At 43.9% G+C, this 16,337-nt stretch overlaps 1 protein-coding gene across 7 annotated transcripts in view; it reads right to left on the bottom strand.

Annotated features, from left to right (window-relative positions):
• Positions 1-5,469: 5,469 nt before the first annotated feature.
• LOC139373694 (rho family-interacting cell polarization regulator 2-like) overlaps positions 5,470-16,337 on the bottom strand; it is a 154,158-nt gene continuing 143,290 nt past the window's right edge. For all 7 annotated transcript variants that reach the window (XM_071114548.1, XM_071114550.1, XM_071114549.1 and 4 more), the window contains exons 19-23: positions 11,256-11,420; positions 9,084-9,286; positions 8,851-8,934; positions 8,098-8,188; positions 5,470-7,988 (exon numbers count right to left, since the gene is read on the bottom strand). In XM_071114548.1, the coding sequence (XP_070970649.1) occupies positions 7,888-7,988; positions 8,098-8,188; positions 8,851-8,934; positions 9,084-9,286; positions 11,256-11,420 (644 nt within the window). In that variant the 3' untranslated portion in view covers positions 5,470-7,887. The remainder of the gene's footprint in view (positions 7,989-8,097; positions 8,189-8,850; positions 8,935-9,083; positions 9,287-11,255; positions 11,421-16,337) is intronic.

Here is a 16,337-nt window from a genome sequence, read left to right as displayed (position 1 = left end):
ATATATATTTTAAATGTATTTAACTAGGCAAGTCGGGTGTAAACAGGGCTAAAAGGACAAACAAAGAGGAGAGGTGACCGTGTGATGAGTATGTCACTGCTGGAAGGTTAAGAGGCTGTGGGAAAGTACACACTCATCCTCTAGCTCAGTGTTTCCCAACTCCAGTCCTCCAGGACCCACCAGTGGGGTGAGGGGCATTCTTCTTACCAAATCACATGACTTTTGTTTTGGAGGTGTTCAGAACAGGGTTAAGAGCAGAGAATGTTTTGTTGCAGAGCGTTTAACACAACATCCAGGGAGGGGCCAGCTGAGTATAAAACTGTAATCTTTGTTGATGTAAATTTAGATCGTGGGGCCTAGGATCAAGCCTTGGGGTACTCCGTTGGTGACAGGCAGTGACTGAGTCAGCAGATGTTCTGACTTTCTATACACTGCACTCTTTGAGAGAGGTAGTTAGCAAACCAGGCCAAAGACCCCTCAGCGACACCAATATTCATTAGCCAGTCCACAAGAATGTAATGGTCTACCGTAATCAAAAGCTTTGGCCAAGTCAATAAAAATAGCAGCACAACATTGCTTAGAATCAATGGCAATTGTGAACCTTTAAGGTTGCAGTGACACACAGACTGCATACCAGAGAGAATACTATAGACATCAAGAAAGACAGTCAGTTGATTGACAAGTTTTTCCAACACTTCTGATTAACGGCAACATAGAGAGGCCTATAACAGTTAGGATCAATTTGATCTCCCCCGTTAAATAAAGGATGCACCGTTGCTGCCTTCCAACCAATGGGAATCACCCCAGAGAGGAGAGGCAGGTAAAAAAAAATGTCAGAGACAGGCTTGGCGATGATAGGGGCAGTAACCTTAAAGAAGGGTCTAAACCATCTGACCCAGATGGTTTAAGGAACTCCTTTAGCACCTCGGACTCAGTGACCGCCTGCAGGGAGAAACTTTAACGGTGCAGGGGCAAAACAGGGAGGAGCAGTGGGGGCTTGTCGCATTAGCAGGGGTGGGAGATGAGGAAATGTTGGGACAGGCAAGGAGGCATGGCTGAGTTAAATATGAAGCATGTCTTAATGAAGTGGTGATTAAAGAGCTCAGCCGTGTGCTTCTTGTCAGTAACAACCACATCAACATTAAAGGACATGGGCAGCTGTGAGGAGGGTTTATTCTCCAGGTCTGTAACCGTTTTCCAGAACTTCTTGGGGTTAGACCTTGAGAGAGGCAACTGCTCCTTAAGTAACTAACTTTGGCCTTCCGGATAGCCTGAGAGCACTTATTTCTCATTTGCCTGAAAGAGAGCCAGTCAGCCTGAGTATGCGTGGGCTGAGCCTTTCACCAAATTAAATTCTCTGCAAGATCACGGTTGAACCAGGAGCTGAACCTGTTTTTAATGATCATTTTCTTTATGGGGGTGTGTTTGTTTACAATACCACTGAACATATCAAAAAAGGTCCAAGTATCTTCAACAGAGGGGATCATGCTAATTTTATACCAATTTACAGAGGCCAGGCCATGAAGGAAGGCTTGCTCATTAAAGTTTTTTAGCAAGCGTCTGACAAATCAGGACAGGTCGTTTGACTGAGCAGCCAATACAAACACAGGCTGTAAAACAGTCATCACTAAGGTCATTACAGAAAACACCAGACTGATACCTATCAGGATTATTTGTGAGGATAACATTGAGGAGAGTCGCCTTTTCTGGGTGTTTGGAGTCACACCTTGGGATTGGTGATAATATGAGAAACATTTAGGGAGTCCCATTGCTTTAGGACTTGGTCAGATGGTTTAAGCATGTCCCAGTTTAGGTCACCTAGCAGGACAAATTCAGACTTAGTTTAAGGGGCCAGGAGAGAGCGTAGGGCAGGTCGGGTACAGGCCGGTGCTGATGGAGGACGATAACACCCAGCAACAGTCAACAAATAGCTATTTTAAAGTTTAATGCTTAAAACCAGCAAATCAAATTGTTTGGGGACAGACTTGGTGGAGACAACCGAGCACTGATGGTGATCCTTGGTAAAGATTGCCACTCCCCCACCTTTGGAAGGTCTGTCTTGCCGAAAAAGGTTATAACCAGAAAGGTTAACATCAGTATTCAAAACACTCTTCCTTAACCACGTCTCAGTAATGACCAACACATCTGGATTGGAGCTGTGAACCCACACCTTCAATTTATACATTTTTAGGTAATAAGCTTCTAGTGTTAACGTGCAGAAAACCCAGGCTTTTACGAGAGCAGAAATCAGTGAAGCAGATATCAGAGCACAAGTCAGAATTGGGGCTAGCAACTGTAGACGATGGGCCAGGGTGTACATGCACATTTCCAGACATCAGCATTAATACAATCAAGGCACGGCAGAGGACAGGAAGAGCTCTGCAGTGTTGATTTATGACATTTGAATGTGCATTAGATGGCAACAAGATCATATTGTACAGCAATTTCATCAGGTAACATGAATACAAAGCCGGCGATAGGTGGTTGGAATAGGATGGGAGGCCAAAAGTCATTGCAACCAATAGAGAGTCAGAGTACCTAGTGTGGGAACAAACAGCCTGTCCCACAGTTGGGTAAACAAGAAAGTTCATAGTCAACAAAACATACAGGAGTCATGAGGCAAATAACAAAATATCAAAAAGCACAAAACAATAATGAAGTGCTTCTACACCTGCATTGCTTGCGGTTTTGGGGTTTTAGGCTGGGTTTCTGTACAGCACTTTGAGATATCAGCTGATGTACCAAGGGCTATATAAATACATTTGATTTGATTTGATTAATGACTTGGGGCTAGCCACAACAGTGCGTGAGAGCTGTAGGCAAGCAAAAGCGGGAGAGAGGGGGAAGTGTGGTGGGGTATCTGTACAGGACAGGGGGAGTCAGGCCAGGGCAGATGGTGAACAGATCAGCAGATCATAATTCATGCAGCAGGCAATAGGAGTAGGTGTCACACCCTCTTGGGATAAAACATTTTTATCTCTGGAGGCAGATGATCTCTGAACAGCTGGGGGGGGGGGGTTCCGACTTTTGGCAAGTCGGTTAGGACATCTACTTTGTGCATGACACAAGTAATTTTTCCAACAATTGTTTACAGACAAATGATTTCACTTATAATTCAGTGTATCACAACTCCAGTGGGTCCAAAGTTTACATACACTAAGTTGACTGTGCCTTTAAACAGCTTGGACAATTCCAAAAAATGTTGTCATGACTTTAGAAGCTTCTGATAGGCTAATTGACATTTGAGTCAATTGGAGGTGTACCTGTGGATGTATTTTAAGACCTACCTTCAAACTCAGTGCCTCCTTGCTTGACATCATGGGAAAATCAAAAGAAATCAAACAAGACCTCAAATTAATTGTAGACCTCCACAAGTCTGGTTCATCCTTGGGAGCAATTTCCAAACGCCTGAAGGTACCATGTTCATCTGTACAAATAATAGTACGCAAGTATAAACACTATGGGACCACGCAGCCGTCATGCCGCTCAGGAAGGAGACGCGTTCTGTCTCCTAGAGATGAACGCACTTTGGTGCGAAAAGTGCAATCAATCCCAGAACAACAGCAAAGGACCTTGTGAAGAGGCTGGAGGAAACATGTATTAAAGTATCTATATCCACAGTAAAACTAGTCCAATATCGACATAACCTGAAAGGCCGCTCAGCAAGGAAGAAGCCACTGCTCCAAAACACCATGAAAAAGCCAAACTACGGTTTGCAAGTGCACATGGGGACAAAGATCATACTTTTTTGAGAAATGTCCTCTGGTCTGATGAAACAAAAATGGAACTGTTTAGCCATAATGACCATTATGTTTGGAGGAAAAAGGAGGAGGCTTGCAAGCCAAAAAACACCATCCCAACCTTGAAGCACAGGGGTGGCAGCATCATGTTGTGGGGGTGCTTTGCTGCAGGATGGACTGGTGCACTTCACAAAATAGATGGCATCATGAGGCAGGAAAATTGTCAATATATTGAAGCAATATCAAAAGACATCAGTCAGGTTAAAGCTTGGTCACAAATGGGTCTTCCAAATGGACAATGACCCAAAGCATACTTCCAAAGTTGTGTCAAAATGGCTTAAGGAAACAAAGTCAAGGTATTGGAGTGGCCATCACAAAGCCCTGACCTTTGTGATGGCCCCACCCCACAGAACATTTGTGGGCAGAGCTGAAAAAGTGTGTGTGAGCAAGGAGGCCTACAAACCTGACTCAATTACACCAGCTCTGTCAGGAGGAATGGGCCAAATTATTGTGGGAAGTTTGTGGATGGCTACCCGAAACGTTCGACCCAAAGTAAACAATTTAAAGGCAATGCTACCAAACACGAATTGAGTGTATGTAAACTTCTGACCCACTGGGAATGTGATGAAAGAAATTAAAGCTGAAATAAATCACTCTCTACTATTATTCTGACATTTCACATTCTTAAAATTAAGTGGTGATCCTAACTGACCTAAGACAGGGAATTTTTACTCTGATTAAATGTCAGGAATGGTGAAAAACTGAGTTTAAATGTATTTGGCTAAGGTGTATGTAAACTTCTGACTTCAACTCTATGACAATGTAAACTTACTTTTATTCCGTCTGTCTGCATATTTCAAGACATGGCATATGGGGGTGTTGTGAGATACCCGATGGGCTGGACAATTCTCTTCTTACAACTCATCTTGAAAAAATGTATTCAAAAAAAACTTGGAAGTCTATTAATCGCCCATCGTTGACACAATTTTAATATTTTAATAGCATGGTCAACTGAGAAAAACAAATTGGTATGATTTAAGGCCAAGTGGCAAACAATGTAGGCAGTAGGGATGGGAGAGTGAGAATGCTGGGCTGGGCAGATGCTCGGGAGGCAGCAGTCTAAGGCACTGCATCTCAGTGCAAGAGGCATCACTACAGACCCTGGTTCAATTCCAGGCTGTATCACAACCGGCCGTGATTGGGAGTCCCCTTGGGATTGGCTCCTCTTGATCAGATCACGTAAACCACATGCAAGGTGGCTGTCACGTTCTGACCATCGTTCGTGTGCGTTTTCCTTGTTTTAGTGTTGGTCAGGACGTGAGCTGGGTGGGCATTCTATGTTGTGTTTCTGGTTTGTCTATTTCTATGTTTGGCCTGATATGGTTCTAAATCAGAGGCAGGTGTTAGTCATTGTCTCTGATTGGGAACCATATTTAGGTAGCCTGTTTGGTGTTGGGTTTTGTGGGTGATTGTTCCTGTCTCTGTGTTTTGTTGTCACCAGATAGGCTGTTAGGTTTTCTCACGTTTATTGTTGTTAGTTTGTTCATGTTCAGTTTCTTCATTAAAAAACATGAATAACAACCACGCTGCATTTTGGTCCGACTCTACTTCACCCAAAGAAAACCGTTACAGTGGCCCTATTTTAAGAAAAGGCATCGGCAAGATTACAACCTGTGAACTTCTGATCCATATCCCATGTATTTCCAATAAATGAAACAATCGGACAACATTTTCAGAATTATGCAAAAATAAACTTTATTGCCACTTTCATTGAGCAGGAGAAATACTGTAAACCAATAGGAGAAAATAATGTAATGCAGTCTACTGAAGCTATGTGACATGACCTTTCTGTGTGCTTTCTGTTCAAGTCCAAGGTTTACCATAATGTAAAGATATAATGCAAATCATGTGTGGTTACATAAAATATGATGAATATTAAACAACGTTGAATTATTTGACCTACGTCTTTAATCTGATGACTTGGATTGGAATAGAAGCAAAATGTCAATTCACAACACTGGTCATTTTTAGTAGAAAGTAAGCAGAGGCCTCGTGGAGAAAAAAAAACAACAAGGATGTTGTTAGAGTTAGTCCTTGAAGTAACTAGTATCATCTTACTAAAATACTGTAATGTTATTCACATCATGGGAGAAACAGGCATTGTTACTCAAAATATAGACCATGTTCAACGAACACAAGGCCACACTTTGACATAGAACAACAAAAAGCCATCTTCAATTTGAACAACTCACACTTACAGCTTTAATATACAAAATAAAAAAATAACATTATCACACATATTACTGCCTTAAATACACCTATTTCATCGCTATGGCTTTTGGAGAGTGTGCAATTAGTTAGAACCCGATGTAATGTCGCAGGATTGGGATGATCATTTAGATAACATTGATTAATATTGTTGTGCTTTTCAGGTGAGTCTGGGTGTAGAGGCCAGGTTGCAGATAGGTTCATCATTCATTCTTACAAAAGATGATTTTCTTAAATTCAGGCTTTACTTTGGTTATGCGTCACTTGCGTAATAAAGAAACATTCTCTAATATCTACTGTCCCATTTGGACCAAAGCTATATGATATTGGCAAATCCTCTCCAAATAATAACCAGCCATTCATTCTACTTACAGGAAGAATCCACTCAAACAGCTTTTTGGTATTTCTTTTCATTAGTCTACTGTGGATACTGTCCCAAAATATAGTTTTTGAGTGGATTTTTCCTTTAAAACGCATAAACAAATTCCAAAAGAGCTAAACAAATCCACATTTTGAGTTACATTATATGTAAGCAAGATCATTCCCAAAATGAATTTGAGGCCAATATTTGAAATGTCAACCAGAAGCAGAAAATGAAACAATTTTACTAGTATCTGCATTCTGCCCTCTTACTCAAAAAAGTACATGCAAATGAAAGAATATTAGAATCCAAAATGTGACGTGTAAATAAGTAAATAAATTAGGTTGAGAAACAAACATGTTTTGTTGTCGTGGCAAAGAGGCCACGGACTCAGTAGTATAGTTACAATAGGCATAAGAAGCTATACGGAGCACTATAGCCTCGGCAACATCCCAACTTATACAAACCCCTTGGTTCTGATCTGTACCGCTATGGAGCAGTTACGTTCTCATTTCTCACTAACATTACCTAACTAACACATACTCCTAGACTGCATTAGTACCAATAGGATGAAAAGAGCAGTACATGTAGTAATGGGCACATGCATGGAGGCCAACCTGCTTCCAAAACAATAGATTCTGATCAATCTCCTCCAGTGGCTTAAACAACTGATCTCAAATCAGTTCCCAGCAAGCAGACATTCAATCAAACTCTGAATGCAGATCCCAGGCATGTGTGGGTAGAAGAGTTTGTTAAGCAGTCCAAGTATATGATTCTCTCCACGTTGTGCATGTTGATGAAGTGAGGACATTGCTGGCCGGTAAGACACCGTCTTCCTCTTTTTGCATGTTGATGACGTGAGATTGCGAACATTGCTTAACTACCTCCTCCTGAGCAACCTGAATCTGTCTTCTGACTTCTCATCCATGACACACTCTGACAGAAAGTGTTCAAACGGTCTGTAAAATCCCTGAAACTCAACGGTGCATATCAGAAAAACACCAACTCGATCCATTTCGATGCGTCACTCATTATCACACAGAGTTTAATGCTGTGCTATGATATTTACATGCCTGCCACAGTGCAATTCAAAAGTACAAATAGCCGTCGACTAATGTGAACGTCACTTACTAAAACAAATAATTAATAGCAGTTATATAAAGCAATCATAACTGTGATACTGATAATAACAATGTCAAACACAACCGTGATAATAAGATTCATAATAATAGTTATGATAGTAAATAGGCTCTGTCTGTGCAGTGAGAGATTGCTTAATAGTGGTGGTCAGTGGACAGCTAGGATTTAGACCAGTCTGTTGAGAAGGATGAGACATGTGGCCCTTTGATGATGAGTTGGGCTCCTCTGCTTTGATCAGGCCCCTCCCCCTAGCTGTGTCCATTCAAATGTTCAGGCAAGGTGGAGGGAGGCCCGGACTGTTGGACTGTTGGGGGTGAGGGGGTTGTCCCCCTCCTGTGGTTATGATGCTCCTAGGTTAAGTTAATTAGACCTGTGCTTTCAGAAGGCGGTGGTGACAGCGGTCCCTCGCCTTGTCCCCAGTTGTACCAGCTCCCTGGGCACCGTGTCCAGCTGCTCATACGCCAGACGCCCCTCCTCTCCTGGGGACCGTCATCGGCAGAAGAAAGAAAGAGAAGGAGATGTTAGACCTCAACCATTTGAAAATGGATCAAGGTTCACTAAAACAGACATTGTTTGTCAACCACTCACCCAAGGTGAGCAGGGTTTCTATGGCAATGTGGTGAAGCTCCTCGTCTGCCGAGTCACACAGCAACACCACCGCTCGAATACTCTCTACCGCCTGACAGAGAGAAGAACAGGTTCACTTCATAACCGGTACGTTGATGAAAGGAGACTAAGCCACTGAAGAAGTTCATAAGGAATGTCACGCAGGGAGACATAATGAATATTAATTACTTGATTAATAAATCAATCTTACTAAGACCAGGAACATACAGACAAACATACAGACATACAAACTTCACTTTATCTTCCATGGAAATGGGGTGACGCACAATTGGTCTTCCGGGTTAGTGAGGGTTTGGCCGGTAGGATATCCTTGATATCCTTGGCCGGGCGCAGTGCACAGTGTTTCCTCTGACACATTGGTTTAAGAAGCAGTGCGGCCAAACCCTCACTAACCCGGAAGACCAATTGTGCGTCACCTCACGGACCTCCCGGTCGCGGCCGGCTGCGACAGAGCCTGGGCGCGAACCCAGAGTTTCTGGTGGCACAGCTAGCGCTGCAGTGCCCTAGACCACTGCACCAACCGGGAGGCCTCGCAATATTCCATTTGGGTTGTGTTTCGGAGGACTCATGGCTTTCGACCTTCGTCTCTCCCGAGCCCATACGGGAGTTGTAGCGATGAGACAAGATAGTAATTTCTAACAATTGGATACCACGAAATTGGGGAGAAAAGAGGGTAAGATTTCAAATAAAATAAATAAATAGATATACACTGACCTGTAGACAACCGAGAGCAGCGCAGGCAGACCTTTGCGTTAGAACTCCCCCCTCCGACAAGGACTGTGTGTAGCAGTCCACCGCCTGTAAACACACACACACACACAGAAACTCAGTTCCCTGCAATAACACACCTGTCCAGTAATCCTGGCTGGTTTAGTGAGTACCTTGACAGACAGTAGGGTTGATCCTTGACCCTCCCAGGCTAATAGAAACACCATTTCAAAACTGACCTTTGACCTAAAGGGTGTGTGAGAGGCAGCGGAAGTGATGTAGGCAGTTGCGGCCTTGCTGAGCTGGGGGTCTTTGTGGGAGAGGAGGGAGGCCAGGGCCCTGAGAGTCTGCAACTGGGGACACAGGCTGGTGTGTGACACCTCTTCTAATTCCTTTAGACAACGCTCCGAGTCGCCGCCGCTCAGGACTTCCGCAAACACAGCTGAGGGATGGACGGCCAGTTTATTACATAATTAACTCACATGGGTACTTACAGTGCCTTGCGAAAGTATTCGGCCCCCTTGAACTTTGCGACCTTTTGCCACATTTCAGGCTTCAAACATAAAGATATAAAACTGTATTTTTTTTGTGAAGAATCAACAACAAGTGGGACACAATCATGAAGTGGAACGACATTTATTGGATATTTCAAACTTTTTTAACAAATCAAAAACTGAAAAATTGGGCGTGCAAAATTATTCAGCCCCCTTCAGTTAATACTTTGTAGCGCCACCTTTTGCTGCGATTACAGCTGTAAGTCGCTTGGGGTATGTCTCTATCAGTTTTGCACATCGAGAGACTGAAATTTTTTCCCATTCCTCCTTGCAAAACAGCTCGAGCTCAGTGAGGTTGGATGGAGAGCATTTGTGAACAGCAGTTTTCAGTTCTTTCCACAGATTCTCGATTGGATTCAGGTCTGGACTTTGACTTGGCCATTCTAACACCTGGATATGTTTATTTTTGAACCATTCCATTGTAGATTTTGCTTTATGTTTTGGATCATTGTCTTGTTGGAAGACAAATCTCCGTCCCAGTCTCAGGTCTTTTGCAGACTCCATCAGGTTTTCTTCCAGAATGGTCCTGTATTTGGCTCCATCCATCTTCCCATCAATTTTAACCATCTTCCCTGTCCCTGCTGAAGAAAAGCAGGCCCAAACCATGATGCTGCCACCACCATGTTTGACAGTGGGGATGGTGTGTTCAGCTGTGTTGCTTTTACGCCAAACATAACGTTTTGCATTGTTGCCAAAAAGTTCAATTTTGGTTTCATCTGACCAGAGCACCTTCTTCCACATGTTTGGTGTGTCTCCCAGGTGGCTTGTGGCAAACTTTAAACAACACTTTTTATGGATATCTTTAAGAAATGGCTTTCTTCTTGCCACTCTTCCATAAAGGCCAGATTTGTGCAATATACGACTGATTGTTGTCCTATGGACAGACTCTCCCACCTCAGCTGTAGATCTCTGCAGTTCATCCAGAGTGATCATGGGCCTCTTGGCTGCATCTCTGATCAGTCTTCTCCTTGTATGAGCTGAAAGTTTAGAGGGACGGCCAGGTCTTGGTAGATTTGCAGTGGTCTGATACTCCTTCCATTTCAATATTATCGCTTGCACAGTGCTCCTTGGGATGTTTAAAGCTTGGGAAATCTTTTTGTATCCAAATCCGGCTTTAAACTTCTTCACAACAGTATCTCGGACCTGCCTGGTGTGTTCCTTGTTCTTCATGATGCTCTCTGCGCTTTTAACGAACCTCTGAGACTATCACAGTGCAGGTGCATTTATACGGAGACTTGATTACACACAGGTGGATTGTATTTATCATCATTAGTCATTTAGGTCAACATTGGATCATTCAGAGATCCTCACTGAACTTCTGGAGAGAGTTTGCTGCACTGAAAGTAAAGGGGCTGAATAATTTTGCACGCCCAATTTTTCAGTTTTTGATTTGTTAAAAAAGTTTCAAATATCCAATAAATGTCGTTTCACTTGATGATTGTGTCCCACTTGTTGTTGATTCTTCACAAAAAAATACAGTTTTATATCTTTATGTTTGAAGCCTGAAATGTGGCAAAAGGTCGCAAAGTTCAAGGGGGCCGAATACTTTCGCAAGGCACTGTATAGCTAGCTACAAGCAAGTTTTGTTCAGCGGACCATGTAGCAAGTCAATGTTTGGACCCCTCAGTCTTCATCAGATCAGACCTCTAACTTGGGTTACTGACTGGTTCGACATTCCACACTACATCATTGTCTTGCCAAACAGCAAAATGTTAGTTAAAGCAAAACAGACTGGCACCTAGATTATAAACAACTCCGCCTCCAAGGAAATTAGTACACTAGGACCCCCAACAGATGAGGAAGGGAAGTTAGTTACATGAATGCTGATAAAAAAGGGGTGTTGGTCCTGAGCCTTACCCTCTCTAGCCACCTGCAGTAGGTGTTCCTTCATGTCCCCAACACTGTGCTCTGAGACGTAGCTGTGGAATTGGAAAACTGTGAGGACGTCCTGGGACAGGGCCGAGGGAGGAGGGGAGGCCAGTTCACTCCTGTCCACCATCTCACTCACCACCAGCCAGATCACTGTGGAGGACCGAGAGGGAAGAGAGATACAGCCGTGTGAGATGTATACAGTGACAGCACAGACAGCTGTGTGAGATAAATACAGTGACAGTACAGACAGCCGTGTGAGATGTATACAGTGACAGTACTGAGACAGCTGTGTGAGATGTGTACAGTGACAGTACAGACAGCTGTGTGAGATGTATACAGTGACAGTACAGACAGCTGTGTGAGATGTGTACAGTGACAGTACAGACAGCCGTGTGAGATGTATACAGTGACAGTACTGAGACAGCCGTGTGAGATGTATACAGTGACAGTACAGACAGCCGTGTGAGATGTGTACAGTGACAGTACAGACAGCCGTATGAGATGTATACAGTGACAGTACAGACAGCCGTATGAGATGTATACAGTGACAGTACAGACAGCCGTGTGAGATGTATACAGTGACAGTACAGACAGCCGTGTGAGATGTATACAGTGACAGTACAGACAGCTGTGTGAGATGTATACAGTGACAGGACAGACAGCTGTGTGAGATGTATACAGTGACAGTACAGACAGCTGTGTGAGATGTATACAGTGACAGTACAGACAGCTGTGTGAGATGTATACAGTGACAGTACAGACAGCTGTGTGAGATGTAAACAGTGACAGTACAGACAGCTGTGTGAGATGTATACAGTGACAGTACAGACAGCTGTGTGAGATGTATACAGTGACAGGACAGACAGCTGTGTGATATGTATACAGTGACAGGACAGACAGCTGTGTGAGATATATACAGTGACAGTACAGACAGCTGTGTGAGATGCATACAGTGACAGGACAGACAGCTGTGTGAGATGTATACAGTGACAGGACAGACAGCTGTGTGAGATGTATACAGTGACAGGACAGACAGCTGTGTGAGATGTATACAGTGACAGTACAGACAGCTGTGTGAGATGTATACAGTGACAGTACAGACAGCTGTGTGAGATGTATACAGTGACAGGACAGACAGCTGTGTGATATGTATACAGTGACAGGACAGACAGCTGTGTGAGATGTATACAGTGACAGTACAGACAGCCGTGTGAGATGTATACAGTGACAGTACAGACAGCCGTGTGAGATGTATACAGTGACAGTACAGACAGCTGTGTGAGATGTATACAGTGACAGGACAGACAGCTGTGTGAGATGTATACAGTGACAGGACAGACAGCTGTGTGAGATGTATACAGTGACAGGACAGACAGCTGTGTGAGATGTATACAGTGACAGGACAGACAGCTGTGTGATATGTATACAGTGACAGGACAGACAGCTGTGTGATATGTATACAGTGACAGGACAGACAGCTGTGTGAGATATATACAGTGACAGTACAGACAGCTGTGTGAGATGCATACAGTGACAGGACAGACAGCTGTGTGAGATGTATACAGTGACAGAACAGACAGCTGTGTGAGGTGTATACAGTGACAGTACAGACAGCTGTGTGAGATGTATACAGTGACAGTACAGACAGCTGTGTGAGATGTATACAGTGACAGGACAGACAGCTGTGTGAGATGTATACAGTGACGGTACAGACAGCCGTGTGAGATGTATACAGTGACAGTACAGACAGCCGTGTGAGATGTATACAGTGACAGTACAGACAGCTGTGTGAGATGTATACAGTGACAGGACAGACAGCCGTGTGATATGTATACAGTGACAGGACAGACAGCCGTGTGAGATGTATACAGTGACGGTACAGACAGCCGTGTGAGATGTATACAGTGACAGTACAGACAGCTGTGTGAGATGTATACAGTGACAGTACAGACAGCTGTGTGAGATGTAAACAGTGACAGTACAGACAGCTGTGTGAGATGTATACAGTGACAGTACAGACAGCTGTGTGAGATGTATACAGTGACAGGACAGACAGCTGTGTGATATGTATACAGTGACAGGACAGACAGCTGTGTGAGATATATACAGTGACAGTACAGACAGCTGTGTGAGATGCATACAGTGACAGGACAGACAGCTGTGTGAGATGTATACAGTGACAGGACAGACAGCTGTGTGAGATGTATACAGTGACAGTACAGACAGCTGTGTGAGATGTATACAGTGACAGTACAGACAGCTGTGTGAGATGTATACAGTGACAGTACAGACAGCTGTGTGAGATGTATACAGTGACAGGACAGACAGCTGTGTGATATGTATACAGTGACAGGACAGACAGCTGTGTGAGATGTATACAGTGACAGTACAGACAGCCGTGTGAGATGTATACAGTGACAGTACAGACAGCTGTGTGAGATGTATACAGTGACAGGACAGACAGCTGTGTGAGATGTATACAGTGACAGGACAGACAGCTGTGTGAGATGTATACAGTGACAGGACAGACAGCTGTGTGAGATGTATACAGTGACAGGACAGACAGCTGTGTGATATGTATACAGTGACAGGACAGACAGCTGTGTGATATGTATACAGTGACAGGACAGACAGCTGTGTGAGATATATACAGTGACAGTACAGACAGCTGTGTGAGATGCATACAGTGACAGGACAGACAGCTGTGTGAGATGTATACAGTGACAGAACAGACAGCTGTGTGAGGTGTATACAGTGACAGTACAGACAGCTGTGTGAGATGTATACAGTGACAGTACAGACAGCTGTGTGAGATGTATACAGTGACAGGACAGACAGCTGTGTGAGATGTATACAGTGACGGTACAGACAGCCGTGTGAGATGTATACAGTGACAGTACAGACAGCCGTGTGAGATGTATACAGTGACAGTACAGACAGCTGTGTGAGATGTATACAGTGACAGGACAGACAGCTGTGTGATATGTATACAGTGACAGGACAGACAGCTGTGTGAGATGTATACAGTGACGGTACAGACAGCCGTGTGAGATGTATACAGTGACAGTACAGACAGCCGTGTGAGATGTATACAGTGACAGTACAGACAGCTGTGTGAGATGTATACAGTGACAGGACAGACAGCTGTGTGAGATGTATACAGTGACAGGACAGACAGCTGTGTGATATGTATACAGTGACAGGACAGACAGCTGTGTGAGATATATACAGTGACAGTACAGACAGCTGTGTGAGATGCATACAGTGACAGGACAGACAGCTGTGTGAGATGTATACAGTGACAGTACAGACAGCTGTGTGAGATGTATACAGTGACAGTACAGACAGCTGTGTGAGATGTATACAGTGACAGGACAGACAGCTGTGTGATATGTATACAGTGACAGGACAGACAGCTGTGTGAGATGTATACAGTGACAGTACAGACAGCCGTGTGAGATGTATACAGTGACAGTACAGACAGCTGTGTGAGATGTATACAGTGACAGGACAGACAGCTGTGTGAGATGTATACAGTGACAGGACAGACAGCTGTGTGAGATGTATACAGTGACAGGACAGACAGCTGTGTGAGATGTATACAGTGACAGGACAGACAGCTGTGTGATATGTATACAGTGACAGGACAGACAGCTGTGTGATATGTATACAGTGACAGGACAGACAGCTGTGTGAGATATATACAGTGACAGTACAGACAGCTGTGTGAGATGCATACAGTGACAGGACAGACAGCTGTGTGAGATGTATACAGTGACAGAACAGACAGCTGTGTGAGGTGTATACAGTGACAGTACAGACAGCTGTGTGAGATGTATACAGTGACAGTACAGACAGCTGTGTGAGATGTATACAGTGACAGGACAGACAGCTGTGTGAGATGTATACAGTGACGGTACAGACAGCCGTGTGAGATGTATACAGTGACAGTACAGACAGCCGTGTGAGATGTATACAGTGACAGTACAGACAGCTGTGTGAGATGTATACAGTGACAGGACAGACAGCTGTGTGATATGTATACAGTGACAGGACAGACAGCTGTGTGAGATGTATACAGTGACGGTACAGACAGCCGTGTGAGATGTATACAGTGACAGTACAGACAGCCGTGTGAGATGTATACAGTGACAGTACAGACAGCTGTGTGAGATGTATACAGTGACAGGACAGACAGCTGTGTGAGATGTATACAGTGACAGGACAGACAGCTGTGTGATATGTATACAGTGACAGGACAGACAGCTGTGTGAGATATATACAGTGACAGTACAGACAGCTGTGTGAGATGCATACAGTGACAGGACAGACAGCTGTGTGAGATGTATACAGTGACAGAACAGACAGCTGTGTGAGGTGTATACAGTGACAGTACAGACAGCTGTGTGAGATGTATACAGTGACAGTACAGACAGCTGTGTGAGATGTATACAGTGACAGTACAGACAGCTGTGTGAGATGTATACAGTGACAGGACAGACAGCTGTGTGAGATGTATACAGTGACAGTACAGAAAGCCGTGTGAGATGTATACAGTGACAGTACAGACAGCTGTGTGAGATGTATACAGTGACAGTACAGACAGCTGTGTGAGATGTATACAGTGACAGGACAGACAGCTGTGTGAGATGTATACAGTGACAGGACAGACAGCTGTGTGAGATGTATACAGTGACAGGACAGACAGCTGTGTGAGATGTGTACAGTGACAGGACAGACAGCTGTGTGAGATGTATACAGTGACAGGACAGACAGCTGTGTGAGATGTATACAGTGACAGGACAGACAGCTGTGTGAGATGTATACAGTGACAGGACAGACAGCTGTGTGAGATGTATACAGTGACAGGACATACAGCTGTGTGAGATGTATACAGTGACAGGACACTACACTATGGCAGGGTTCCCTAATTGGTGGTTTTATTTGGCCCACAAGTTTTACAAGCAAAAATAAAGAAAACGGTCTTGATTTTTTGAGCATTTTCAATGTTGGACATAAGACTGTAAAAACACCAGGAAATCAGCTCCAAGTGATTTTAACTTTGGA

This window comes from Oncorhynchus clarkii, chromosome 18 (genome assembly GCF_045791955.1).
Source record: "Oncorhynchus clarkii lewisi isolate Uvic-CL-2024 chromosome 18, UVic_Ocla_1.0, whole genome shotgun sequence".
Classification (NCBI taxonomy): Eukaryota; Metazoa; Chordata; class Actinopteri; order Salmoniformes; family Salmonidae; genus Oncorhynchus; species Oncorhynchus clarkii.
This window is presented reverse-complemented; position numbering and strand designations above follow the sequence as displayed.